This window comes from Phyllostomus discolor, chromosome 15, assembly GCF_004126475.2.
Source record: "Phyllostomus discolor isolate MPI-MPIP mPhyDis1 chromosome 15, mPhyDis1.pri.v3, whole genome shotgun sequence".
Taxonomy (NCBI): Eukaryota; Metazoa; Chordata; class Mammalia; order Chiroptera; family Phyllostomidae; genus Phyllostomus; species Phyllostomus discolor.
Window position 1 is genome coordinate 15,201,059 of NC_040917.2, and position 27,035 is coordinate 15,228,093.

The 27,035-nt window shown below is 57.5% G+C and overlaps 2 protein-coding genes across 6 annotated transcripts in view; one reads left to right on the forward strand and one right to left on the reverse strand.

Annotated features, from left to right (window-relative positions):
- TMEM63A (transmembrane protein 63A) overlaps positions 1–11,994 on the forward strand; it is a 27,689-nt gene extending 15,695 nt beyond the window's left edge. For all 3 annotated transcript variants that reach the window (XM_036016091.1, XM_028531250.2, XM_036016092.1), the window contains 10 exons: positions 275–428; positions 2,357–2,463; positions 2,583–2,669; positions 3,352–3,414; positions 5,473–5,635; positions 6,546–6,651; positions 8,023–8,190; positions 8,951–9,066; positions 9,401–9,463; positions 10,650–11,994. In XM_036016091.1, the coding sequence (XP_035871984.1) occupies positions 275–428; positions 2,357–2,463; positions 2,583–2,669; positions 3,352–3,414; positions 5,473–5,635; positions 6,546–6,651; positions 8,023–8,190; positions 8,951–9,066; positions 9,401–9,463; positions 10,650–10,817 (1,195 nt within the window). In that variant the 3' untranslated portion in view covers positions 10,818–11,994. The remainder of the gene's footprint in view (positions 1–274; positions 429–2,356; positions 2,464–2,582; positions 2,670–3,351; positions 3,415–5,472; positions 5,636–6,545; positions 6,652–8,022; positions 8,191–8,950; positions 9,067–9,400; positions 9,464–10,649) is intronic.
- Positions 11,969–27,035, reverse strand: part of EPHX1 (epoxide hydrolase 1) — a 30,385-nt gene continuing 15,318 nt past the window's right edge. For 2 of the 3 annotated variants that reach the window (XM_028531253.2, XM_036016093.1), the window contains exons 2-9: positions 23,954–24,138; positions 21,915–22,095; positions 18,318–18,545; positions 17,593–17,722; positions 16,883–17,091; positions 14,437–14,545; positions 12,982–13,107; positions 11,978–12,437 (exon numbers count right to left, since the gene is read on the reverse strand). In XM_028531253.2, the coding sequence (XP_028387054.1) occupies positions 12,236–12,437; positions 12,982–13,107; positions 14,437–14,545; positions 16,883–17,091; positions 17,593–17,722; positions 18,318–18,545; positions 21,915–22,095; positions 23,954–24,133 (1,365 nt within the window). In that variant the 5' untranslated portion in view covers positions 24,134–24,138 and the 3' untranslated portion in view covers positions 11,978–12,235. Of the gene's footprint in view, positions 12,438–12,981; positions 13,108–14,436; positions 14,546–16,882; positions 17,092–17,592; positions 17,723–18,317; positions 18,546–21,914; positions 22,096–23,953; positions 24,139–27,035 lie in introns of all 3 variants that reach the window. The other variant, XM_028531251.2, reaches the window with a different exon arrangement.

The following is a 27,035-nucleotide window of genomic DNA, read 5'->3' on the forward strand; positions in this document are numbered from 1 at the left end:
CTCTCCCTATAGATCTAAAATATTATCAGTTCAACAGTAGTGAGTAACCTGTTTTCCCTCTGACTCATCGGGCCCTGAACTTTGACCTTCCTGTGGCCAAAGGTCGGCGCAGAGAACTTATCTGTACTCCTAGGTCGAAATGAGCCCCCAGGCTTGTCTCTTGGCTTATCTCACTGGGACCTTCTGACCCCGCTAAGCCAGGGGGTCTCTTGGCACGGCTGGTGGCTGGACCCCGGGAGAGCAGCCTCCAGAGCCCGCGCCCTCTCCTCTGTAGGAAGAACCTCTCCGTCCAGGGCGTCCGCTGGTGGTCCCAGTGGCTGGGCATCAACTTCACGCTCTTCGTGGTGCTGTTTTTCCTGACCACACCCTCCATCATCCTCTCCACCATGGACAAGTTCAACGTCACCAGACCCATCCATGCACTGAATGTGAGTGGCCGTTCCGCAAGGCCCGTCCCAGGAGGGCTGGTGCGATAGGGCACGGTGGGCGGGGGAGGGGCGGGGGCCAAGGGATGTGGGGGACAGCGGGCCACGATGCCATGTCCCTCAGCTCGTGTCTGTGCCGTTCCTCAAACAAACAAACAAGTATTTTAATCGAGGTGTAATTGACACATAGATCGTGTCTTTGCTTTGAAGCCCTAAGCAGACATGGCCACACTTAGTACAATGTCTTCTAGTAATTTAGACATTTATACATATATATATATATGCACACACCTAGGTATTCATTATGCATAAAGCACATATGATAAATATATAATTACATTTAATATATTCGTACGTATGCAATGAATATATAATTATACATGTGGAATTAACCTAAATACCCATCGGTGGGCCTCATTTGAGTTGGATGAAGTATGTTGGGTCTGACAGCATGTCCGGCGCCCGTGAAAAACTGGGGGGACTCAGGGAGAACACGGGGGCTCGTGAGAAGAGCGGAGCGTGAATTGTCTCTGAGCAGCGGGTGCAGCCAGCGCTGCGGGCGTGCGGTGGGCGCCTCGGAGAGGGGGCGGGAAAGAGTGAGCAGAGCTTCTTGGATTGGGGCGGCAGCACCGAGAATTTGTCGCTCCTTCCACAGTGCAGTTTCTAATAATCTTGTTGTAAAGTCACTGACTCGAGGTAGGCCGTGAGTGGTTTTTGTAAGTTTTAGATGACTCGATGTGAGAGCAGCTAAACATTCCCTAAATTGCATCTACTTTCAGAGATGCTGGCTTTGGTGAAATATCACCCTGAATATATATTTTTTTCTCTGGTCCCATTTGGCATTTGGTTCCTCCCAGCCTGGGGAAGCTCACGGGGCTGGAGGCCTGAGGTCCCCCATCCCCGGTCTCCGGTCCTCGGTCTGCCATTCCCTGGCTGATGAATTCTGAGCCTTGGTTTTCATCTAAAAACGAGTCAAAGTGTTTGCCGTGTTACACTCCCAGGGCCGTGGTGATGGTGATCGAGTGACATAATGTGTGGTTGAAGCTCTCTCACCTGACTCAGTATATCATAAAAAAAAATACAGAGTGTACATTAAGCCGTCTTGTCTAGACTTAAAGCACGAAAGTGTTCATTTCCTTGCCAGCTTCTCCATGTGCGGTCAAGGCCTGTGCTTTTGAGGATGGATCTGCTGACTGGAGTTTCCCTTTGTCAGTTTTACAGAAACTGTCAAAGTTTTACCCTTGTTTTGTTGTTTGTGATTTCGGTTTTGGTTTCTGACAGAAAAGCAAGGATTTAAAGATACTTGCAAAGCCATTCTGAAGACAGAACCCCCCTAGATTTCATTCCTCTTGGCCTTTTACAGTTTATTCTCGTCCAATTCAACAGCATTTTAAAGAAATTGGCCTTTATCAAGTCTTTCCAAAGTGTCTGACTTAATGTTCGAAGAATTTTTCTCTCTGTCTCTGTGCTCATTGAATCAGGGAAAGTAGTAAGGTCATCGAATCGTGTCATGACGATGACGAGTACGAGGGGCATAGACGGGTTTGGGAGCAGACAGGAAGTCCTGGCAAGCCCCGACTGGGCCACTGGGAGGTGAGCGGGCAGGCCAGCTGGGGAGGGAGTCTTCAGTGTTCCATCTTCCTTGGCACGGTCTCTGGTTTCCTGCGGGGAACCGAGAAGGCTAGCTATCTGGTGAGTAAGACAAGGGGACTTCAGTTCCGTGCGAAGTTGCTGCCTCACGCCAAAGCACTCTACCGTACAAACGCGAGGTGCTATTGCTGTCTGTTCAGCCAGCAGTGTGGACCAGGCACAGCGCTAGTCCTGGGGGCGAAAGATGACCAAACCCCAACTCGGGGAGCTCACTGAGCCGCCACACCAGTCGGTCACGGTCTCCAAGCCCCCAACTCTCTGCTGTGGGCCTTGTCTTCCAGGACCCGGTCATCAGCCAGTTCTTCCCCACCCTCCTCCTGTGGTCCTTCTCGGCCCTGCTGCCAACCATCGTCTACTACTCAACGCTGCTGGAGTCTCACTGGACCAAGTGAGTGCCAGCGCTCTGACCCCCTCCCACCCTACCCGGTGCCCTAGGGCAGTGGGCACACAGGGGCCACCTGGGACCCCGTGAGTCCCCTGGGAGCGCTCACCTCCAGCTTCCTGCAGGTCAGGGGAAAACCGAATCATGATGACCAAGGTCTACATATTCTTGATCTTCATGGTGCTGATTCTGCCCTCCCTCGGCCTCACCAGGTACGTGTTGCCACCTCCTGCTCTCGATTCAGAAGCAGGGGCACATCCGAAGAGCACTCACTGCCCCAGGAGAACGGAAACAGCGTGGCAGTGGATGCAAATCCCCGCCCACGTTCAAGCCTGTATCACCCACGTGGCCTGGAGGGCAGTCGGGCGGGCCCGTTGGTGGTCCTGGAGACACCAGCTTTCTTCCTTTACAAATACACTATCTTTATTTTTTTTTCAAGATTTTATTTATTTATTTTTAGAGAGGGAAGGGAGGGAGAAAGAGAGAGAGAGAGAGAGAAACGTCAATGTGCGGTTGCTGGGGGCCGTGGCCTGCAATCCAGGCATGTGCCCTGACTGGGAATTGAACCTGCGACACTTTGGTTCGCAGCCCGAGCTCAGTCCACTGAGCTACGCCAGCCAGGGCCAAATATACTATCTTTAAAAAGCTTGAGAACCAATTTTATCATGACCTTCCACTTAGGGGGAGGATCTGATCCTGGCTTTGTTTATCTCCAGAAAGGAAGTTTCTGTTAAAATAAGCCCTGGTGTGTTATACTGCAGTGCATGGCATTTTAAAGGGTAAATGTAGATCTTGAGATTTGGCCTGTTTTTAGAGCAGAAAAAAGAAAAACTGTGTGTAGTGATCCCATGGAGCGTTGGGAATAAATTCTTACGGGATTTACTTGTTTTCCAGCCTGGATTTTTTCTTCCGGTGGCTCTTTGACAAAACTTCCTCGGAGACCTCTATCAGGTTGGAGTAAGTATCAGCCATGTTGTTTTGGAGCCGCGGTCAAGGGTAAATGTCCCATGGGGGCTTGGGCCGCATCGTGGGAGGGCGGCCATGCCTCAGAACACACCTTCCTCCCTGAGACTGCGGAGCCTGGGCTTCTGCACCCTCCCACCAGGTTCCTGGTGGCGCTGAGGCCACGCAGACCCTTTTCCCACACCGTGGGCCCTGGCCCATTTCGTGCTACGTGTGCAAAACTGTGGTTAATCTTTTAGGGCAAGGCTCAATTAGTCTCAGGCTCATTCATTCTCTGGGACTTACTTACCGAGGACAGAGCCGCTGGGGAGCAGGAGCCACTGGCTGGCTGTGGCACCACGGAGCGGGAGTAGAGAGGAATGATTAACGTCGCGACCAGAAGGGCTGTGTCTGGACTGCGGAGTATTCTTGCCAGGGGAATGGAGTTAGACCTATTTCTGACATGTGTCCTTGTTAGCGTTTTAGCTTGTACCACGCCCGCTCAACAGGAGTACTCATTATTTAAGAAGGCACCCGGCTAAATGCTTTATTCTTTTCCTCATTCTACCTTTACGGTGACTTAGGAGGTAAATAACATCATTTCCATTTCACAGACGAGGAGACTGAGGCCCGGAGATGTGGATGCACGTGTCCCGGGGTTCCCCAGCTAGTTAAGAGAATGAGCTGGGCTGCAGCCTCCGCCCCGCTGCACTGAACTTTAGCTCCTGAAATAGGCTCTCAGGCTCCTGCTGGATTTTTCCAAAGAGCTGTTTACAGGGAAGGCTGGCTAGGACTGTGTGGAAGGAGAGGGAGAGTTGTTTTCAACGAGTTCTGGCTGGGAACTCGGTGACTGGGGAGCTGGCAGCCTCAGACGGACACTCACTTGCCCAGCCAGCTCCTGTTCGGGTTGACGGTAGCTTCGGGGTTGCCAGGTGCAAGGCTCAGCCCCCGGTCCTCGTGTTACGTGACCTGTCGGCACCATCGGAGACGTTTCTCGGGCTTCCCGCCTTGGAACACTGTCTTCGCCGGCTTCAGTCCTCCCCTCTCCTGATCCTCCCATCTCAGGGCCCTGGGTGGCGGGCCCTCATGCGTCTCCCTAAGCTCTAAATGTCGCTGCCCAGGGGCTCAGCCCTTCGTCTGCCCCCCTTCTCTGGGGGACCTCAGCTGGGCCCACGGCTCTCTGCCACCCGAGTACTCCTGAGTTAGAGTGTGTGGGTGGCGGTCACTTTTTTAACCCCAGTCTGCAACTCTGGACTTGGTGCTTCGCTGCCCACCACAGCCGCCCTTGGGGTTCTGCTGGGCATCTCGGACTTGACCGGCCCCAAACCAAACCCCTGACTTTCATTTCCAAGTCTGCTGACCCCACAATTTCCCCCACGCGTGACTCTCTTTTCCTGGTTGCTCTGGCAAAAAAAAAAAAAACAAAAAAACCCAAAACAAAACAACCTTCAAGTTCTGCTTTTCTCCCCTCTGTCCCTCCCATGCCCTGACATCAGCAAATCTTGACAGTCTAGATCCAGAATGCCACCATGTTCACCTCCACCACCGCCCCGCCATGGTGCCGCCGCTCACAGACGAGCACTCTGTGCTCGTCTGCGCTCTGTGCTCGCACCGCCGCTCGCAGAGGCGGTGGCCCTCTGCCCGCAGCCAGGCTGCTCTTCCCTCCTGGCCTGCCCTCTCCAGCCCCGGCCTCTGCCCCATGGACAGGCCAGGCGCACTCCCGAGAGCCCCTATCTGTCATTCCCTGGCTGGGATGCCCTCTCCACGGTTTCCAGATGAGCTCACTCTGTGCCTGTTCTGCACAAGATCACCTGGTCAGAGAGGCTCCCCCGACCGCCCTGCCTGACACGGTGGACGTCGCCGGCCTGCTTCCTTCTCCTCGCGCCTGGCAGCCGTGTTTGTCTGTGTGTGTCCCCAGCTAGGACGCAGACTCCCCGAGAGCAGGGTCCGGGCTTCGTTTCCCTCTCAGTGTGTGTGCGCTGCACACGCACGTAGCATGTACCGAACGGAGGGCCGAGTGCAGAGCTTCAGGGGCCCCGGGTCTCGGCTCACACCCCTTCCCCGGGTCCCCAGGTGCGTCTTCCTGCCCGACCAGGGCGCCTTCTTCGTGAACTACGTCATCGCCTCGGCCTTCGTGGGCAACGGCATGGAGCTGCTGCGGCTGCCCGGGCTCATCCTCTACACCTTCCGCATGGTCGTGGCCAAGACCGCCGCCGACCGCAGGAACGTCAAGCAGGTGGGTTGGGCTGGCGGGGCGGGGCGGGGCGGGGCTGGCGCCCACTCCCCTCTGAGCGGCCCCGGCCTCAGGCCTTTCCCCAGCCTGAGAAGGGAAGCGCTTCTCCCTGTGTGCGGGCAGGGCCGCCTCTGCGCGGGGCAGAGGGCCGAAGGCCCTGCGTGACGGTGGCAGGTCTTCACAAATCTCCCCTCTTACTCGCTGGCTGGAGGAGAGAGTGGGGTTTTTGCATTTTAACCAATCTGAGATGCCCCCCACACACCCCAACATCAACACATTCCTAATTTGGAGGCACCCCTTTGCATAAATCTCAAAGACTATCCCAGATGTCGAGGGCATCTGGGGCTTGTGTGGCATTTATTCCCTGGGTTGGGTGGTGTGGGTTCTCTCTTCCTCCTCGGGCACCGTGAGAGGGAAGCTGGGGACATGCCACATTCTTTCATCTAATTGCCGGAGTGCCCCAGGAGCTGGGCGCCCCGGGACTGTCCTTGGCAGGCGCACAGACTAAGCCTCAGGGAGGTTAAGTGTGTGGCCCAGGACACACGCCAGGAGAGGCAGAGCAGACGCTGGGTCCGACACCAGACTCTGTAGGGGATGATCCCACAGTCTGCCCTTGGGGGCTCCATCTCCGCCTTCCAGGGGCTCGTGGTCCTGCTGGGTAGACGTGACTCTAACACAGGACGTACTCAGAAAACAGGAGTCCCTGCCCCTTGGGGGTTCTGGGCGTGAGCTGAGTGACGCTGCAGGAGGCCTGAGGAGGGAGAGAAAGGACCCCCTTGGGGGCCAGGGGAGCTGTGAGTCTCCCACTTCCAAAGTCCTCCTCGCCCGGCTTTCCCCTCCCCACCCGGGGCCACCAGACGGGGGATGGGGGCCGAACAGGCCCGTAAGTGCCTTGTCGCCTCTCCTCCCCCAGAACCAGGCCTTCGAGTTCGAGTTCGGAGCCATGTACGCGTGGATGCTGTGCGTGTTCACCGTCATCATGGCGTACAGCATCACCTGCCCCATCATCGCGCCCTTTGGTGAGTGGCCCTGCAGCTGGTCCAGGGTGGGGGGGCGGCACCCCAAGACAGCCATTACAGGGCATTATGGAGCCTCCCAAACAGAGGACCTCTGGTAGCCACAGGAGCCACAAGCTACCAAAGAGCCACAGATGACACCCCGTTTAACTTCACTTCTCAAGCCTTCCAAACTCTGGGCTCACTCAGCGCCGCTCGTGGTCTGGGCTTCTCGGCCAGCTGACCACTTCCTTGTTGGTGGGCTCTTCCACGGCGCTGCGACAGTGCCGGCGGTAACGGTCAAGGTTGTCATGCGTGCTGTCGCTCTGGCCCGCCACTCTTGCACTCCCCGGGGATGATCACACTCATTCTCGCACGATCCTACAAGCCCAGGCTTATTTCTGTCCCCTCCCACCGCTGACGCCCTGGGTACGTGTCAGTGAGGAGGAGAGTCAGAATTCGAACTCAGAACTGTTCGGTTTTGTAGGCCAAGATCTTGCACCTAAAATAAAACATCAGGAACTGGCCGACAAAAGGAAGGTTCTAGAAGGAACCAGAACACCCAAGAGACCATTGGCAGAGATAGCTGAAGTTTAGGGGTAGGAGCAAGTTATAGTTTTTCCTGTCCACTCTTTTGTACTGTTTTTTTTCCTATTGAAATCTTTTTTTTAAAAGATTTTATTTATTTATTATTATTTATTTAGAGAGGGAAGGGAGGGAGAAAGAGAGAGAGAGAGAGAAAAACATCAATGTGCGGTTGCTGGGGGTCATGGCCTGCAACCCAGGCATGTGCCCTGACTGGGAATTGAACCTGCGACACTTTGGTTCGCAGCCTGAGCTCAATCCACTGAGCTATGACAGCCAGGGCTCTCTTGTACTGTTTTTAAAATACAGTGTTACTCTTACAAAACAAAACAAAAACCATTTTTAAGGACCTGCCATAAGAGGCAGCACCCTTTTGTACGGCCCCTGGGTTGAGGTCCTCGGCACCCGTCCCCTGCGGTGAGGGCAGGAGGTCCGCTTGCAGTAGGGAAGGGAAAGCAAGCGGGAGCGTGGAGGGGCCGGGGGGTGCTCAGCGGGGGAGGGGCCCAGGAAGAAGTGGAGGCCAGACCTCTGAGTGTGAAAGAGCCGCTTTCCCCGAGGTGATGCGAGAATGCCAGTGGTCCCTGGGTGCGGCGTCACAGAACCCCCACTCCGTGGGGTCAGAAAGAGGCCGGGGTGGGGGTGGGGGTGGAGAAGAGAGATGCAGAGCACTCGCAGCCGGGATATGCATCTCTGCCCTTCGCCCACCCCTTGGCCCGTGTGGCCGAACGGCAGCCCCAGCCCCAGCCCCAGGCACACACAGCCGCCCCGGGGGGAAGGAGACGGAGCGAGCTCACGGCCCCATCTCTGCAGGCCTCATCTACATCCTGCTCAAGCACATGGTGGACCGGCACAACCTCTACTTCGCCTACCTCCCGGCCAAGCTGGAGAAGAGGCTCCACTTCGCGGCCGTGAACCAGGCCTTGGCTGCCCCCATCCTGTGCCTCTTCTGGCTCTACTTCTTCTCCTTCCTGCGCCTGGGTGAGGGGCCCTCCCGACCCAAGCGAGGCGGGGGAGGCAGCCCTGGGCCTCGCGCTCCCGTATCCATACCAGCCGGGCAAACCCCTCACTGCTGTAACAGCATCAACTCAGTGTCCAATCAGAAGGTGGCATCCAGGGTGAGGGCTGGCTGGGGGCAATGCTGAGAGCCCGGGCTAGCCCAAGCTCAAGTGGAACTCTGGTGAAGGCCAGGCGGACTGCCCCAGACAGCCTGAGGGGGAAGGCGGTCACTATATCAACTTTGGAGGGGCCGAACCCGAGGAGATGGGGAAGCTGGTTCGGATGGCTCTTTGGCAGGGGTGGATGGGTCCAGGTCCCCATACACCACAGGGACCTGCAGGAGGGAAAACCCACCCTCTTGGGAGAAAGAAAAAGGCAGGAGAGAGGTGTGACTCTGGCCCAGCCAGCTGTGGGAGCCCCCACCCCCCAACCCAGGACACGGGAGGCTGCAAGGAACTGACCCAATGAGGAAGCTGGCAAACAGCCACGGGCTGGGCCTCCTGGTGCCTGAAATCTGAGCGGACACAATGCTGGCTGCTCAGCGGGCCCTGTGCTCCTGGCTGTGAAGACACCACCTGGGCCGCTCGATGGGGGTGGGGGCGGGGCATCTCTTTGTTGTCTGCCCGAGGGAGCAGCCACCCACGGTTCCTGTCCCAGGTGTGGGCCCCTCTGTCCCTGGGGTGTGGGTGAATGGCAGCCGCGCCCCCCTCCTCCTCTGAGGCTGGCACCCCGTTGTCCCCAGGTCTGACGGCCCCTGCCACCCTGTTTACCTTCCTGGTCATGCTGCTCACCATCCTGGCCTGCCTGGGCTACACCTGCTTTGGGTGCTTCAAGCACCTCTGCCCTCTGAACTACAAGGTAAAGGGCCCCCCCCCCCACCCCCGTCGCCACCCAGCTGGGACCTGGGAGGAGGCGTGGCTTTGCTCTCCGCCCCTCCTCCACCCAGCCACTTATCAACAGCCTTCTCCAGGTTTTGTTTGTCCGCAGGAAAGGCGTGGGTAGTTGGGTATAACGTGTGCCTTCCCTCCCCACCCCCTTCCCTGCCCCGGCCCCCCCATCCCCAGCTGCTGCTGGGAGCCCGGTGCCAGCTGGCACTATTGTTCTGAGTGTTAACAGTCTGCTGGCTCGGAGGGCGTGGGTTCGGGAAGATCAGTTCTGTTTATCATTGGGAAGTTTCTGCTGTTGTCTGCAGACCGAAGAGCCGGCGGGCGACAAGGGGAGTGAGGCGCAGGCCCATGCGCCCCCGCCGCACACGGTGAGTTGCCGTTCTCCCCTGGCACCCAGCACGGGCGGCGGCCCCAGCCAGATGGGCCTGGCGAACACGCTTGGATCCTCTCTTGTCAACAGAGAGGTCCCTTGGTGGTGTGTCAGGCAGGGTGCTGAATCGATGTCACTGGGGAAGGAGCCCCTGGCCCCTGTGGGTGCTGTAACGTGCACAGGTGAAGCCACGTGCCTCACCCAGAAGAGGCTCGGTGGCGCCAGCAGGTGCGCCCATCCCCCTTGGTTTCGGTTCCCTGCTCGCCTTCCCGCCCTGCATATTTAATGCCTCGTGGGCTTGGGCCTCTCCTGAGGCCCTATCTCCAGGCCCGAAGGCTCTTATCACAAGCGTTTCAGCCATGACGCTCTCTGCGGGGTCGAAACCAACCCCCCTTGGAATTCAACGAATGAACGGGACACCTGCTTCAGAGCAGGTGCTGTGTTGGAGACACACCAGGTGTCCTTTCCTCCCTGGCCATCCCTGCCTGTGGCCTCCAGGGTCCCGCTCCCAGGGAGGGAAAGGGAGCCACCTGGCAGGGCCCAGGCTGCGGACAGTGAGCCGCGCATCAGCGGTGTTCCTCCCAGGGGCTGCCTGCCAGGTGTCGGGCCCCCTTTGGATCAGTGTCTGTCTTTGGACCGGCCCCAGAGAAGGTTCTGGGGAAGACTCATTACCCAGAGGCCCGTGCAGCTGGGCCCGCCAGCCATGGGTCTGGGGAGGGGCAGAGCGGGGCTGTGCTCCTGGGGTCAGCAGCGGGAGCCTGGGGCTGGAAAGAGAAGCAACCTCCACTGATTGGCTCAGCGTCCCAGCGCCCCGTCCACGGCGTTCTGAGCCCATCCTGGGTGGACAGGCTTGTTTCCCACGTAAAATGAGCAATTCTCCTGGGACCCAGGGCTACGAACACTTGTTTCTCCTGAGAAACGGGTGTGTGTGCTTCTTTCTCCTTGATCGTGAGAACTGTGTGATTGTGATCACATTTTCTGCTTTGCTCCGGCTGCCAGGAAATTCTGCAGTGGGCACCCTTTGGGTCCTGACATCCTAGGTCGACATTGTTTCTTTGTGCGTCCTTCACGAGCATTGTGTGCCTCCTGGAAGGAGGGGGCCCGTGGGGGAGGAACGGGGCAAACAGGGGTGCAGCCTCTCAGGCCCGCCCGACCCAAGCGCTAACGCTCTCGTTTGCCGGCAGCCCTATGTGCCCCGGATTCTGAACGGCTTGGCCTCAGAGAGGACCGCCCTGTCCCCACAGCAGCAGCAGACGTACGGAGCCATCCACAACATCAGTGGGACCGTCCCTCGGCAGAGCCCGGCCCAGAGCCCCGCGGACAGTGTGGCAGCTGCCTACCAGGAGGCCTGAGGGCGGGCCAGTGGCGGGGCCGGGCCGGGCCGGGCTCAGGGAGCCGGGAGGTGAGAAGGCACAGGTGGAGAAGTCGCTTGACGTTGACCCCAGCCACAAGTTCAGGACTTGTGTCCACCTTTTTAAAGCTCCACGGCTTTGCAAAGGTGGGACCAGCCAGGAGAGGACTCTGGCCCTTGGTCTGGGGCAGGGCTGCCATCGGGTGATTTTTAGCAAGATCATGTACTGGAATGGCCCCCTCCCGGCCTGTTGGCCGTGGGGACGCTCAGGTCACCGGAAGAATGTGACGAGTAGAAGACCTCCCCTCTGAGCGTGCAGATACCACCCTCCCAACCGATAACCAAAGAGCCGCAGCGGGCCCGGGCCTGAGAGGGGGTCCAGAAGGTGGTCAGGGTCCTTGCGGGGGGCCCCCTCACCCCGACCCCAATGCGTTCAGCCGTGCGCCCCAGGCCAGTTCCAGGAATGAGCTGTGGGGAGCAGAGCTGGCCCGGGCAGGCCCCTCAAGGCACACACGCCTCCTCACCCCGAGGTAGTCCTCTGGTTTCCTGCCGTGTTGCCAGTGACCCTGTGGTTGGGCCAGGCCGCCCCGCAGCGGTCAGGGACAATGCCAATGACTCACAAAGTGCCTCTTCAGCCAGACTGGCAAGACCCAGCCTTTCCTGCCTCTTCAGGGCCAGTGCGTGGGCGTGGGGCTGCACCTCAGCCCTTGACGCCATCTGTCTGCTCCCTCTGGGGGTATGACGGGCAGAGCAGTGCTCAGAGCACCCCTGGATCCCAGGGAGGACTGTGGCAGGGACAGCAGGAGGGGTCCCTGGGCCGGGTGCAGGGCTGTGCACCGCCCTTGAGCTGTGACCCCAAAGGATGGGCAGTCCCTCGCCTTTCCCCTCCCCAAGGGATCCCGGGGCTGAGACAACTGTGGGCACTTGCAGAGACGCCGCCTTCCTGCTGCCTCCAGGGGGCGCCAGAGTTGCCAGCAGACTCTCGCGTGGGGGGCAGAGCGGGGAGGCTGCCTCCGTCCCCAGAGGTGGGCCCGGCAGGGTCGGATCTGGGACATCACTTAGTACCCCGGCTTCTGCTCTGCTGCCCTGGGCACCGGACGGGGAACCCACCCCATTTGGGGTCGGGGCACAAGCACGTCATTTGGTTTCGGCTGCTCTTCAAAGTAAAACTATTTATCATCAAAGCCATGTTGCTTAACACGTATGTGGGGGAGTGCGCGCGGAGGTGGTGAGTGGGGGGGGGGGGTCCCGGATGGGTAGGGGACGGAAGCAGACCCGTTCCTCAGGCAAGGGGCACCTTCGCCGAGGGGAGACGGAGGCCGCTCCCCGCCAGCCCTGCTCCCAGGGTAGTGGCACCGGGAGACGGGGCTTCCGGGAGGAAGGGCCGGTGTCAGCGAGGGCTCCCGCCACGGAGGGGCGTCACTGCCGCTCCACCAGCCCCACGAACTTGCAGAGGTCCTGGGCGAGCAGCTCCGGCTCCTCGAAGGCCGCAAAGTGGCCCCCGCGGGCCATGTAGGAGTAGGAGATGAGTTTCGGGTACTTGACCCTCACCCACTTCTCCGGGGCGTGCAGTATCTCACAGGGGAAGGCAGCAAAGCCTGTGGGCACGTAGACCTTCATCCTGGAAGGGACGGAGATACCGCTGAGGGGGCAGGCTGTGGCCTGGCCGCCTGGCCATCGCAGCAGGGGGTTCAGGAGCCTGGGAGTGAGGGTCAGCTGGCCCACCCACCCACAGACAGCCATAGAGCCACCCCGCTCACTGCCAACCCACTAAGAAGCCCCTTTTCTGGAAGGGCTGCCCAGGCTGGAGACAGGGGTGGGACGGCCTCACTTCCCACCCTTGTCTCCCTTTCCCTCAGTTGTCCCGAGGGTCTCCGTATGAGTTTAGGAAAGATGGACGGGGAGGTCCCAGCACCCTCGTACCACGCAGGGCCAGCCTCCTGGCCCTGGGGAGCCTGGGTTCCTTCCGGAAGCTGAGTCTGAAGGCAGAGGGGTTTCCCTGAACGCCCCTGGGCCTGTGCTCTCTCCCTGCACACCCAGGGCACCCCGCAGGCCAGGCTGCGCTTTTCTGCCGCCGAATGTCCTCCCTGGAGCTCCAGGCCAGGTGCACCCCCCCCAACCCCCGCCCCCTGCCTTGGAGGGCCCCTCCCCAGGGGCAGGCTCACCGATGGTGCTTGTCAGACAGGAAGCCGCCTCCCATGTTCTCCTTGTAGAAGCGCTGGGAGGAGGTGATGGTGCCCGTGGTCCAGTAGATCATGACGATGGTCAGCAGGTCGTCCAGGGAGAACTTCCTGGGAAAGCAGGAGGGCCCTCTCAGTGCTGGCTGTACAGCGAACAGGAGCTGCCACTTTCGGCTGCAAGCATTTGCCAGGCTCCGTGCCCACCTGGCTTGCTTTCCCAGACCTCGCTGCAAGGTCAAGGGTATTGTCCCCGCGCCACAGGCAGGGCAGGCTAGGCCCAGCGTTGCCATCCACCATGATGACAGGTAATGAAGGCAGAAGGCTGGCCACGTATGAGGCAGGCTCTGCTGGTTCTCACCATCATCCTGGGTGGTGGTCGCCACCCCTTCCCCCACCACCTGCAGGGGCTCCCCCTAGGTGGGAAGGAGCAGGCGAGGTCAGCTGAGCCCCGGGGCCTTGAGGGCCCATTACCGGGCTCCAGGAGGTCTGTGAGCAGGACGCTGCACCCCCTGCTCAGAGGCGGTGCCCGTGTCCTCCGTGCAGACCACCCCAGACCATCCCAGATGGGACAGCCCCTGCCAGGCCCTGGGCAGGCCTGGGCTCCAGGCAGCCCTTGGAGCCCCTGGACCTGCCCCAGTCTGGCCCCGGGAACAGCAGGGTAGAACCAGCTGTTCCTGGTTTCATCCGCCAGCCCCCCAGCCTGCTCACATGCCTCCTGCCAAACTTGGGTCACCCCAGGAGGGCGACATGGGGCCCTGCAGAGATGCCCCCTCAGCATGAGACACCCCTTTTCTCTCTGGCCTGGGGCTGCTGAGCAGGCCAACCCTGCCCATGCCTCAGGGCCACACTCAGAGTGGAGACGGTCACTTGGCTCTCACTGTTGGCGCACGGGGTCTGGGGCTCTGGAAAGCCCCCCATTCTCCCGGTGCTGGGCTCCCCACCCCACCCTGCGTCCAGAGACCCCTGGAGCCCTCCGTGGCCTCCCCTCTGTCCACTGGTGCCCACTGGCTGCGTCTCCTGGGCCCCCACTTTTCCTCGCTACTCTCCCCCACCCTGTTGTCCACTCCACCCAGACCCCCTAGTTTCCATGACACCCCTTCAGTGTTGCCCCCCACACCGTGGCCTTGTGCCACCTGGACCCACTGACAGTCCACAGACCTGGGGGACTCCAGCCCTGCCGAAGGGTCTGTTACAAATCCATGCCCCCGAATTTCGGCTGCCGCCTCCTCAGAGGGTCCCGACCCTGGGTGCCCACCCCCAGCCTCCTGCCTTCCCTGCCTTCGTCCTTGAGGAAATCCAAGTCCGTGCAGCCGCTGCTTGCCCCAGGCCCCTCTCTGCTGGACCCCGACTCGGGGGCTCAGCGCCTCCACCCGGTGAGGATGGGGAAAGGGCGATGGGCACGGAAGGTGCTGCCAGGGCGAGGGGTGCACGGGGTCTCACCCCAAGAGGCCGCCGTCCTCCCGGTCTCGGAACTCTGTGTTGGTCCAGGTGGAGAACTTCTCCAGAAGGTAGGCCGCCAGTCCCGCCGGAGAGTCATTCAGGGCACAGCCTGGCGTGGGAGAAGCCACAGCGGCTCAGGCCTGGGACCAGGGCACTGGCCGTGAGCACTGGGGGGTGGCGCAGGCCCCCCAGAGTGGTCCCGCAGCCAGGGAGCCCTTGGTGGGGCGCATCTCTGCCTTGACACTTGGGGGGCTCCTGCACCTCGCTTCCTTAACCTTTGCCCTGGGATCCTTGTGTCTGATGGAAGAAGGGGTAGTGCCCCCCACACGGCCTCATGGGGGCCCGTGCACTACAGGAAGTTTCCATCAAACAGGAGGGTCTTCGACTCTGGGTTTTGGGAGATCCACATGAGACATATGTTTTCTAAAAGGTGAGGTTTGGGGGTTTATAGGCTATGATTAGTGGAAAAATGAGGAGCAACCCAAAAGTCCAACATTAGGGACCAGTTACAAATGAGTATCGGTCCACTCACCTGCTGGGCAGGCATGAGAAATGCTGGGACAGCAGCGTGGGTGTTTCCCCAAGGTGACATGAGTCAAAAGGAGCCAGAGCTCAGAGAGGTCCCTGCTCTGGAATCCCACTTCCTGTCTGTTTCCAGCCAGCAGGGCGGCGCCCTGGAGGGCTGGGGGAGGCCATTTCTGCAGCCGGCGGGGTGCGGGGTGAGGGGCGCTGCAGGGCTGGCGGGTCAGGCCCTGCTTCTGGTTATACAGGCAGGTTCCCTTGTCAAAAGTCATCAGCCAAAATGTTAGCAAGTTCGCTCCAAGGCTGGGGACGAGGGAGGTGGGGCAGGATGAGAGGTGGCAGGCGACTGTTATTTCTGGTTTGTGCTTTTCACATCTTCCACTTTTTGGGAAGTGAGCACGGATTACTTTTATAATCCAAGGGAAAAGCTGCTTATGAAGTGTTATTTTTCTTTTAACATATGACATTTTATTTCTTTTCTTTTTTTTAAAAGATTTTATTTATTTATTTCTAGAGAGAGGGGAAGGGAGGGAGAAAGAGTGGGAGAGAAACATCAATGTGTGGTTGCCTCTCACGTGGCCCCCACTGGGGACCTGGTCTGCAACCCAGGCACGTGCCCTGACTGGGAGTTGAACCCGTGACCCTTTGGTTCACAGCTTGTGCTCAATCCACTGAGCTACTCCAGCCAGGGCTGAAACGCTCTTTTTATCATGGGTTGCCTGAAGTGGGTGGAGCGTGGGCCTGTCTGAGAAGCCGCGAGAGACTTTGAAATGGCCAAAGCTATTCCTGGGTGCCTTCTGAGTGGGGTCTGGGGAGTTACCCCGTGGGCCCTCCCAGGATCACCTGACTCTGTAGGGTTCCTCCCTTCCCTTGTCTTAGAGCGACTTGGTAGCTCTGTACAGTGTAGAAAACAGACAGGTGTGCGAGTGATTTTGCTCACAGAGAAGCAACTGGAGGTTTAATTGATTACTGCTGTGGATTGGATGTTTTGCATCTTTAGTCCATTCATTTCAGTGTTCTGAATTGCCTTTGAACCGTTCTACTTTACAGTCTACTGATTTCTTCATCACCGTATTTTGCTGTGTATAATGCGTACCTACGTTTTTGGCCCAAACTTTCAGGGGGAAAAAATCTTTCATTTTAATTTTTTACTTCAATTTTTAATTTATTTATATTTAGATACTTTTTTTGTATTATAAAGGAATTTTAACATTTATTTTTGAACATATGGTACAAGCAATTTTATGTTACAAATAGTTACTGAACACAAGAACAGATGCAAGGTATTTCAGGTGCGACTCACGTATAACCCGCACCCTTATTTTCCCCTCAAAAACTTGGGCAAAAAGTGCGCATGATACATGGCAAAATACACGATAATAATGAGTTCAGTAAACTCTTTGACATGTGTTCATTTTATATTTGTGTGATTTTAGTTTTTAAATGTTTTTGTCTTTTTTTTTTTTAAGTGACTCTTCAACAGGGCCCTGGTTGCAGAAACGGTTGCTGGGCTCTCCCTTGCTGTTACGGAGTCTCCCCTGGGCACTGGGGCACCCCCTCCTCTGCCCCCACAGTCCCAAAGGGACCAAGTCCCCAGGCTTCCTCCTCGCCCCACCCCTCTCCATCCCTGGGGCAGAGGGATGGGGGGAAGGTCAAAGCCACTAGGAATGTTTAAAGCCGCAAATGCAATTGTTGGGATTCCGATGACGGCTCACTTCTACAGAAAAATGCAGCGTGAGGGCCCAAGAGCTCTGAGCTCCTCGAAAGAGGCCGTCGCCCTGCTCCTGGGGGGGTCTCCCTGTTCCTGGGGGTTGGCGAGGCCTCCCCTGGGTGGGCCCGTTCCCGAGTGGAATGGACGTAAGCCGCGCCCCGCCCCCACCGCCCCGCCCCTGGAGGAGGAGGCTGCCGCCCGCCGGCCGCTCACCCACGGTGTCGGGCTTGGTGCTCTGAATGTGCAAGTAGCCGCTCTCCCGCACGAGGCTGTAGAGCATCTTCTCCTTCAGGGGGAACATCAGCTCCACGTCGCGCTCGGTGTAGCCGAAAAACTTCTGGAGCCGCGCTCCCAGGAAGAGGGTCAGGGTGTAGAAATTTCTTAAAACGAACGCCATGTTCACGTGCAGGCCTTTCACGTGGCTGAGGGCAGGGAGGGGCCGGGTCAGACTCGGCTGCCGCCCAGGGAGGTGGGGAGGGAAGAAACGCGGGAGGAGGCGGCCACCAGGGCCAGCCCCGCTCAGCATCTGTCCCTCTCGGTGGCCGTATGAGGTGAAAGGGCAGGGGCAGGTTGGGGAGGAAACAGTTTCTAGAAAGTTCCGATCAGGTCGCTCAGGGTTTGGTCCATCAGAAAGGTTTATTCCTTGACCTCCCCCTCCTCTAACTGGACCAGAGTCACCAACTTCGAGGGACACCAGATGGAGGGGAGGTCCGTGCCACAGGGCCCCAGGCCGAGCCGAGTGCAGGGGAACCTCCTTCCTCCCCACCCCCAGGGGCTCAGAGGCCTCCCAGCAAGAGGCTGCTCCGAGGCCCCGACACTATTCCAGGCTGGGCCCAGCATGAACGGCCGTGCTTCCCCACCGATGTCCTACTTGTGGGTGCTGCGCACGCACCTGCACACACACACCTGGAAGGGGCCCTCACCTGGGTGCCAGCTGGGCCATGTTGGTGCAGATCAGGGAGCCCCAGTCCCCGCCTTGAGTGTAGAATTCCTGGAAGCCCAGCCGCAGCATCAGCTTGTAAAAGATCCTGGCGACCGCCACGGAGTTCAGGCCTGGTTGCGAGGGCGAGAGAGCAGAACCAGGGCGAGGTCACTCCTTGGGCCCTCCCGTGTCCTACGAAAATGTCCACACCCCCTTGCCCCGGCTAGGCAAGAGCAGTCCAGGCAGAGAGAAGGAACTGTGGGGCCCAAATGGGGTGGTCAGGGAGTGAGTGGACAGACGGGCTCCGGCCAGCCCAGGTGAGCTCCTGCGGGCCCACACGGTGTGTGGGGCTTGGCCGGCCTTGCTGGCCTGCACCGGTCTGGGGCCCAGAGGCGGACGTGCTCTGGAAAGGGGCGTTCTTCGGGGCACTCTCGTCCAGGCCCCCGAGCCAGCCCTGGACAGTTGTGACCTCGACTCTGGGAGTCGTGACTCTGCCCGGCCCCTGACTCATCACCCGCCTCAGGCCCTGCGAGGACACGCGGGCCCTCTGCCTGATGGAAACGGCCTCCTCGCTGCTCTGTCCTCCTTCCCCGCCTCCGCGGGCTCTGCAGGAAGCTGCCCCTGCTGACTCCCTGACTCGGCCTCCCAGAAGGAGAGCCCCGTGGGCCCACCTGGCTGCACCAGGTGAGAAGAGGGTGGGTTCGCGGCCGCCAGCAGCCTCCCTACCCTTCTTGGAGGCTGCCTCCGAGAAGCCGTAGCCAGGAATGGAAGGGCAGATGACTTCAAACACGTGCTTGTCGCCCAGGCCGTGGTTCTTGGGGTCGGTCAGGAGCGGGATGATCTTATAAAACTCGTAGAAGGAGCCGGGCCAGCCATGCACCATCAGCAAGGGCTTTGGGGTGCAGCCGGAGGGCAGCTGGGGGGGCTTCACGTGGATGAAGTGGATGTCCAGTCCTGGGGAGACGGAGCGTCGTCAGGATGGGGGGAGAGGGGACGGTGCCCTGCAGGTGGGGGGGCTGCGGTCGTGGGCCTCAGGGTACCCAGGGAGGCTCTGCCCCTCCGGAGCTCAGACACGGGGGGCCACCGCCTCCACCCCCCCGCCACCACAGTGTCCACCACGGTGTCCACCACAGTAGCGACAGTCGTAACCATCCACCCTAGCCGTGCCGACCACACTCCCGCTCTGTGGGTGCCCTTGCTCAGCCTTCACTGCCACCCTGCAAGGGCGGTGCTTTCCTGTGGCCCATTCACACGAGAATGTGAGCTCTGTGAGGCCACGGCCACGGCCATGGCCACGGCCGCTCACACGCTGGTGTCTTCCTAGAGCCCAGAACTGTTCCTGGCACATGGCAGGGCTCCAGAAACACTTCTTTAATAATTTAAAAACCAGGGCAGGGGGAATCCCCACGTGTGTAGTGACAGAATTAAATAGACTATAGTTTAGCAGTGTCCCGGAATGCAGTCCAGCTGTCTGAAATGCCAGCTGGGTGGATGAGTATTTGTTTGACGGACAGCAGTGCAGTACAACGTACACTGCGCGGTGAAAGCAAATTGCCGAGACATGCCCGTTGTCTCGTCCAATTTTTGTGAACAGTCACAGGTGTGCACATGTTTGTACTGTGTGCATATGAATTCTAAAGCCTGGAAGGATAGATTACAAAAATGTAAAAAGAAATTCTCTCTGAGCAGGAGAGTTTCAGGAGCTTTCTTTTCTTTTCTTTTCTTTCCTTTTCTTTTCTTTTTTCCCTCATTTTCTTTTTTATGTTACGTGTACTTTCTAATTTTTCTATGATGGACGTATATTGCACATGTAACTTTTTCTGTAAGTGGAGAAGTTTTTTTTTAAGGTAGAGTATGGGACATGTGGGGTGCCACCCTAGCCAGGGCAGGTGAATGGGTCCCAAGGCTCCTCCAAGGCAGAGACGCCTGGAGGGCAGCTCTGGCCCAAGCCAGGGGCCCGGGTGGTCCTGGGAGGTCACGGCCAGCACGGACAGGGCTGCTGTCGCAGCTGGAACCCTCCACCTTGAGGGCTGGAGTTGACAGCCCAGTCTGGCTAATTTCGGTCTGTTGTTAATTCACTACACCAATAATACGCATTGGTGGCAGAAAACCCATACAAATCAGAAGGTGAAAAAATAATCACACGTAATCCCACTATCTGAAGAGAACAATGGGTTGTCTGTCAAAGCTTTTTAAAAAATAAATGTAATACTTTGGAACAATTTTAGATTTCTAGAAAAATAGTAAAGCTAGCACAGAAAGTTCCTCTATTTCCTGCTATTAACAGGTTTCCTGTGACTAGCTTTCCTGCTATTAACATGTCATGTTAGTACGATACATTCGTCACAATCGGTGAACTTGGACTGACACGTGAAGAACTGAAGTCCATATTTACGTTTTTATTTTTAAAACTTGATGGTATTAAGAACACTTGACCTAAGACCAACCCTCTTCACAAATCTTTAAGTGTATTATTGTTCTCATCTCTAGTCTCAGTGTGGTACAGTGGGTTTCTGGGAACTGAAACTTTGTATCTATTGATCAGCAACCCTTCATTTCCCCTCTCCTAGCCTGATGCTTTCAGATTCCTGTTAAATGGAACCCCATGGTATTTGTCCTCTGTGACTGGTGTAATGCCCTCAGGTCTCACCCGTGGTAGTGGCTGGCATATACGTGCCATGGAATAGCATTCCCATTTCCTTAGTTTTTACCTAATGTCCCTTTTCTGCTCCAGGACCCCATCCAGGGCACCGTGCATTTGACTGTCCTGTCTCCTCAGGCTCCTGTTCGCTGTGACAGTTCAGACTTTTCAAAGATGCTTCGGGAACAGAACTTCCTTTGAACAAAAATAGAACCCTACATGCATTCTATTTTGGAACCTTATATATTTTTTCGCTTAACGATGTGTCCTGGGCGTCCTTCTGTGTTGCTAAATTCTCTCCCATTCTGCAGCCTATTTCAGGGGATCATCTTACCTCCTTGGGAACGCACTGCCTGATGCGCGATTATTTTTAGTTCAAGTTCTGTCCCATTACCCTTTGGGCACAAAATTAGAAAAAAACACAAAACCCGTGCATATACACGTGCTTGAGTGTGTGTATGTGTGTGCTTGTGTATGTGTATACTCGTGCTTGCGTGTGTATACTTGTGCTTGCGTGTGTGTATATACTCGTGCTTGCGTGTGTGTATGTGTGCTTGTGTATGTGTATACTCGTGCTTGCGTGTGTATACTTGTGCTTGCGTGTGTGTATACGTGTGCTTGCGTGTGCACGGACGCTCCCTGGAAGCAGGTATGAGAGAAGCAGAAGCAGGTGCTGGGGAGGAAGCTGGGGGCTGGGGGGCGAGGGCCGAGGGGGAGACTCCTTTTCACTGTGTATCCTGTATTCTTTGAATTTTAACTGTTTGAATTTTTAAAATTAAGAAAAACCCTAGGAGCCCCTTTCTCCTCGTCACTTGCTTTTGGAGGAGGACACGTTCTCTGGGCCTCTCTGTCAGCGGTGCCCGCAGCACGCTCCCTGCCCAGGCGGCTGGGTCAGGAGCCCCATATGGGCTCAGAGGCCGCGCAGCTTCCACCACTGGGCCCGGTTGGGGGGGAGGGGAGGGGAGGGGGCTGTGTGGTGAGGTCACAGCCTGAGGCCTGAGCTGGGACAGGATGGACATCTGGAGAGCCAGGACCTGGCCCTGACCCCTCACCTCCCTGTAACTGGGGCAGCTCACTCCATCCCTCTGAGGGGACAGGCTGGACATCCCTGGAGGCCTCTGTGGAGACTGATCTGTGGCTGGGGGGGGTGGGGAGGCGTCACTGGGGTTAGAGCCAGAAGCCCACCCCAGACCAGACAGGACAAGCAAGGAAGCCAGTGAGCACGGAGACAGAACACCAGGGTGGGGGTCAGAGGTTGAACCTCTGGCAGCCCAGAACACAGGGGTCAGGGCAGGGGCTGCGGGGAACCTCAGAAAGCTCTGAACATGAGGCGGGAGGACAGCAGCATTCGGAGGGTGCAGAGGGAGGCCTTCTTGGACCCACCCAGGCTAGGGAGCTGGGGGAGAGTCGTGCTGGAGGCCTGCCAGTCCCTGGGCTGGGCGGCAGCCAGCCGGGACAGCGGGGGCTGGGCAGGCAGCGTGTGACCCTGGGCTCCGGCTGTTGTGTCTGCTGCGATTTCACATTAGTTCTGCATTCCGGCGAGGCTGTGCTTGTAAATACACCTCAGTGACCAATGACCAGGTTCCGGGTCTCCCCAGCTTTGTCTAAGTCACATCCGGCGTCTGGAAAGGCTGCTCCCATGACAACCCCCTGCCATCCCAGCCGGTGTTTTGGAAACATACCTTCAATCTTCGTCTTGAAGTGGGGGTACCTGTTGAGAACCTCCACCTGCTTCCTCCAGTTGAATTCGTTCTGCCAGTAGGAGAGGACTTTCTTCAGGTAGTTGGAGTTGAAACCATAGTGGAAGCGGCTGTCCTCCAGGGGCGGGGTCAGGCGGGCCTTCCTGAGCCTTTGGTGTAGATCCTGGAGCGACAGGCAGGACAGGGGGGTGGGGGGGGCAGAGCGCGGGGAGCAAGGTTTGTTTCCAGAAGACAGAGCAAACCCCGAGGCCCCAGACTCAGCCCTCCAGCGGAGGAGGAGGCGGAGGTGGAGAAGGCCACTGGTCTGCTGCCTGTTGCTCCGGGCCGTCATGTTCATCCCAGAAGAACCTCTGTGTTCTCCACCACAGAGGCTGCTCCCAAAGCACATGCTCTTTAGTTTGACTTCTGGTTTACTTCTCATGTTTTGGTTTCTAAATGTGTGAACAATACACACCTCTCATTTATCTACGCGTCTGTGTATGGGAGATGACACACCTTTACAAGAAGGGGCCACACTGCCAATATTTTAGGCTTTTCGAGCTGCGGCCACTGCACGCTGTCCCTGGGGTGTGGTCGCAGCCACGGACACACGGCATGTGGACGATGGCCGTGTCCCAGCGAACCTTTACTCGTGGATGCTGACGCTGAGTGTCATATGATTGTCACATCATGAAACAGTCTTCTTCTTTTTATCTTTCCCAACCGTTTAAAGATATAAAAACTATGCTTAGCACGGGGACTGCATGAAAACAGGCGGCAGGATGGATTTGCCCCAGGATGTGTGGTTTGCTGACTCCGCTACTCGGCATCGGATGACACATTGTAACTCAGTTAGGACACAAATCACAGACCAGAGAGAGGGCACGAGTCCAAGGGGCATGCGTCGGGCCGGGAGAGACCAGCCCTAGCTGGAGAAAGGTCAGGTCAACTCACGGCTCCTTGGAAGAGTGTCCCCCTGAGCATTTGAGTCACCCCCAAACATACTTTGGACATCAGGCTCTGAGTCTCAGAACCCACTGAAGGAGCATCCGCAGGGCTCCCCTTGCGTCCTAAATAGCGAGGCCTCAGTAAGTCCCGCCCAGGGAGCCGCATCTGCTTTCTCTTGGGTGCAGCCCAGCTCTGCTCTTCAGAAGTCCCTTCTTTCCAGAACTCTCGGGACGTTTTTCTGGACACTTCTTACGGCATTTATCCTAGTTAACCTGTTAGTTAACGTTCCTCTGTGCACGTTTCTTTGCTCAGCTACTGAGCTCTGAGCTACGTGAGGGAAGAAGCTCTGTCTTCCAAGCAGCCAGAGTAGCGTCTGCACACAGCAGGCTTTCTGATACCCACGGGAGGAAAGCAAGAGGGGGTGGGGGCAGCCCAGGCCCCTCCCACCTTCCTGGCATAGCTCAAGCCTGCCTCTCAGATCAGCCCACCAGCCCGGTCACATCCTCCTCCCTGTGCGCAGGAAGGCACAGTCTTTGGAGCCTGACAGATCTGAAGCCACATCTGCCTTGTGATCTGCGTCACCTCGGATGAACTGCTTTCGCTCTCCGAGCTTCAGTTTCTGCAGCTGGGGGGTGAGCGCAATAGACCTGACCCCGGAGGGTTACTGCAGGGCCTGAGCAGGACCACGGATGGCTGACACGCAGTAGGCGCTTAACCGAGGCCGGCCCTGCTGCAGGTTCTCTGCGCTTCGGCATTTCCTGTCACCACAGTCTGCACCGACGCGCACCACGATCACTGAGATCGCCGCCGGGACCTGACGACAACCTGCCCGCTTTCTCCTGTACGCTCGGTCCCCAGGTTTCAGATGGGGGACAGAGGAGGCGAAACTGCTGCTTTCTGTGACCTTCAGATGCACAAAACTGGGTCCAGCTGGCACCCCCTCTCCCACCTGGGCCCTCCCAAGGAGGGGCCGTTTCCCAAGTTCCGACCCCTCCCCAGCCCCAGCCTAAGGCCTGCCCCCAACCTCAGGGAAGCCACCGAAGGGGCCCCCGGCCTCCCCACTGCTCCGCCCTGCCCGGAAAGAGGGGTCTTACCTCGATCTCCTCGTCTGATGTTTCCACCTTGAAAGGGCGAATGCTCTCGTCCTCGGTGGGGGGCCTTGGCCCAGGCCCCCACCACCCGTCTTCAAATGGCAGCGTTTCCTCTTTGTCCCGGGAGACGAACCAGTAGATGACAAGGCCCAGCACGAGGGAGAGGAGAATCTCCAGCCACATGGCTCCTGCAGGGCGGGGACAAGTTCATCAGCCACGGCACCGCCCAGCCGGGCCCCTCAGGGCCCGGAGCTGCTGTACTCCTAACCTCTCCCACCCAACCCCTGATTTTTCATACTTTTGGCCTAAAAAAAATGATACTAGTACAGTCTAGAAAGATGGGAAAAACAACAGAAAAAGAGACAAGAATCACACATAATCCCTCTGAGCTATGAAATTCATTCCTCAAACTGAGAAAATGTGAACCCGAGTTGTCTCTTACCCAGCCTGCCCTTGGCGTGGGGGCTGCACTTCTGAGGCTCCTTTTCTCTGAGGGCCCTTTGGCTCCAGAAGCTTCTTTCCACCCTGTGACCCCCTCCCCCGTGGGAGGGGCAGGGATTTCTCTGAGTGGTGGGCTCAGGGGAGGGAATGGAGCTGGGCCCAGCCCCTTGCTGTGTCTCTCTCAGAGGGTCCTGTCCATGGGATGTATGTAAAGGGCAAGAGGGGGGGAGGTCTGCAGTGCTTCAAGGTCAAGTTCAACTCAACCCAAACATCTCAGCTGGTTTTTAACAGCTTTATTGGGATATAATTTAAATGACATATAATCCACCCATTTAAAGTGTACAATCCAATGCTTTTTAGTCTATTTACAGGTTTGTGCAAACATAAGCACAATTTGAGGATATTTTCATCACCACAAAGAGAAACCCTGTACCCTTTAGCTATCACCCCCTGAATGCCCCCCACCCGGACCCTAAGCAACCACTGATTTACTTTCTGTCTATAGATTTGCCTGTTACATTTCTTCTTCTTTTTAGAAAATCCTCAGCTGAGGGTATGTTTTTTATTGGTTTTAGAGAGAAAGGAAGGGAGAGAGCAAGGAAGAGAGAAACATCAATGTGAGAGAGAAACACTGATTGGTTGCCTTCTGTACACACCCCCACCAGATATTGAATCCTCAACCCAAGTATGTGCCTTGACAGGGAATTGAACCCGTGACCTCTTGGTATATGCGATGATGCTCCAACCAACCGAGTCACCCAGCCAGGCTACGTTTCGTATGAGTGTTTTTAACCCCATTCATCTGATCCTACCGGTACCAGGAAGACAGGGCCACGGTTGCTGTCTCCTGGCTCCTCTCCCACAGTCCCAGGGAAGCAACCCAACTGAAGATTCAAGTTCAGGAAAATGTGCCCGAATGTGGACATGGTCCCCATGCCAGAGCCAGAGGAGGAGCTGCCGGACGATCAGAGAATAAAGCACCCTGTCTCAGACAAGGCCTCAGCACAGCCGCCCCCAGCTCCAGCGGACTGTCCTGGAAACCTGAGGAGGGGAGGACCTTGCGAGGAAACCCAGCCTAACGTGCCCTCAGTTCTCCCCAGGACCCGGTGGGGGCTTGCCGAGGCCCTGAATTTTGCTCCTGCCGGGAGCTGCCCCTCTAAACTGAGCACTGGCCACCGGAGGCTGTTCCTTCAAACACCCATCTACAGTGGTAGGGAAACGGAAAACCACTGGGGCTGGCTGCCTCCCCCTGCCTGCACCACAGTGGAAATCTAACGCCCTTTTTCTGCCCGTGGCCCTGCTGACCTCCCAGACCCCCACACTCGGTCCCTGCAGCCACTTCTGATTCCTGTCCCACACCCCCCATCACTAAGTCCCAATGCCACTCAGATCCAGCCCCCTCCGTGCACAGTGCCCTCCTCTGAGCCAGAGCCCTTGTCACTCACACTTAGATGACTGTGACAGCTTCCCAGCCTCATCTCTCCGGCCACTGGTATACTTCTTAGAAGCCAGGGCGGCATTCCCGTTAGGAACCATACTCAGTGCATCCACCATTAAGCCCCATCTCCCACTTTGGGTTACTACTTGGCTCGTGGTATGCTTCAGAGACACGGGTCTCAGGTTACAAAGCAGGGTTTACTACAGTGTGCTAACGTGGCACCTAGTAACAGCGCTTTCTTTACTAGAGTGTTACATCCACACGAAGTAAGGTGTTCCCCGTTAGCCCACTCTAACAGGCATCGACTGTCGGCCAGTGGGGTTTCCAGGGGTGTCATGGAAACCACGGTCCATGCAAAGCCACCCAGGAGGGAACTAAATTTCATCAGAATTGACTTTTCCTTTTCATGTGTTTAAGGCAAGAATCAGGGCAGGCAAGAGTTTTGCCCCAAACCACACCGTGATTGTGAAGATTAGAATTTGTAGCGAAAACATGCATTCCCTGTCACCAAGCAGGTTGCACACCCCCTCCCCCCTCCTGTGTCACCTCCGCCTCGTTTTTAGCCCCGACTGCACGGTACCCGCGGCCTTCTGCCCCAGCGTTCCTCCCACGATCGCACACCTTTTTCAAAAAAAAAAAAAAAAAAAAAAAAGAAATGGTAATAAACAAGAACCTCCCCTTCCTGGCCCGTTGGAGCAGAGGTTCGTCCAATGAGTAAGGAGGTGGCGGGTAGGCGAGCCTAGAGAAGAGGCGGGGCCTTGGAGTCTGACCAATCAGAGCTTGGCCGCTCGGTTAACTCCGCCCCCGCACTCCCCACGCTGGGAATGAGAGTTGAGCGGCACGGCGTCCGGAGTCTGCCGGGTCTGGGGTGCTGCGGCTGCCCTCAGGGCCCCGGAACTCCCAGCCAGAGCTGCTGCTTTACTTAGAGCATCACTAGCGAAGGTTTGAGGCTCGGGAGAGGGCGCCGCTCTGCCGGCCCTGCACATAGCAGGTGAGTGTGCGGGACCACCTCGGGGCTCTCTCCTCCCCAGCGTGGGCTCCTTGGGGTTGGGCCGGTGGAAGCAACATCGCCTACAATTGGGAGAAGGGACTGTTGTTCACTAGGAAACCCAAGGCCATCTGGTCTCTGGTAGCAGCAGTCTGGTTTGGGGATGGGGTGGTACTAGGCAGGTGACATAGCCCTCCCCTCCCCAAAGCCCCTCTCAG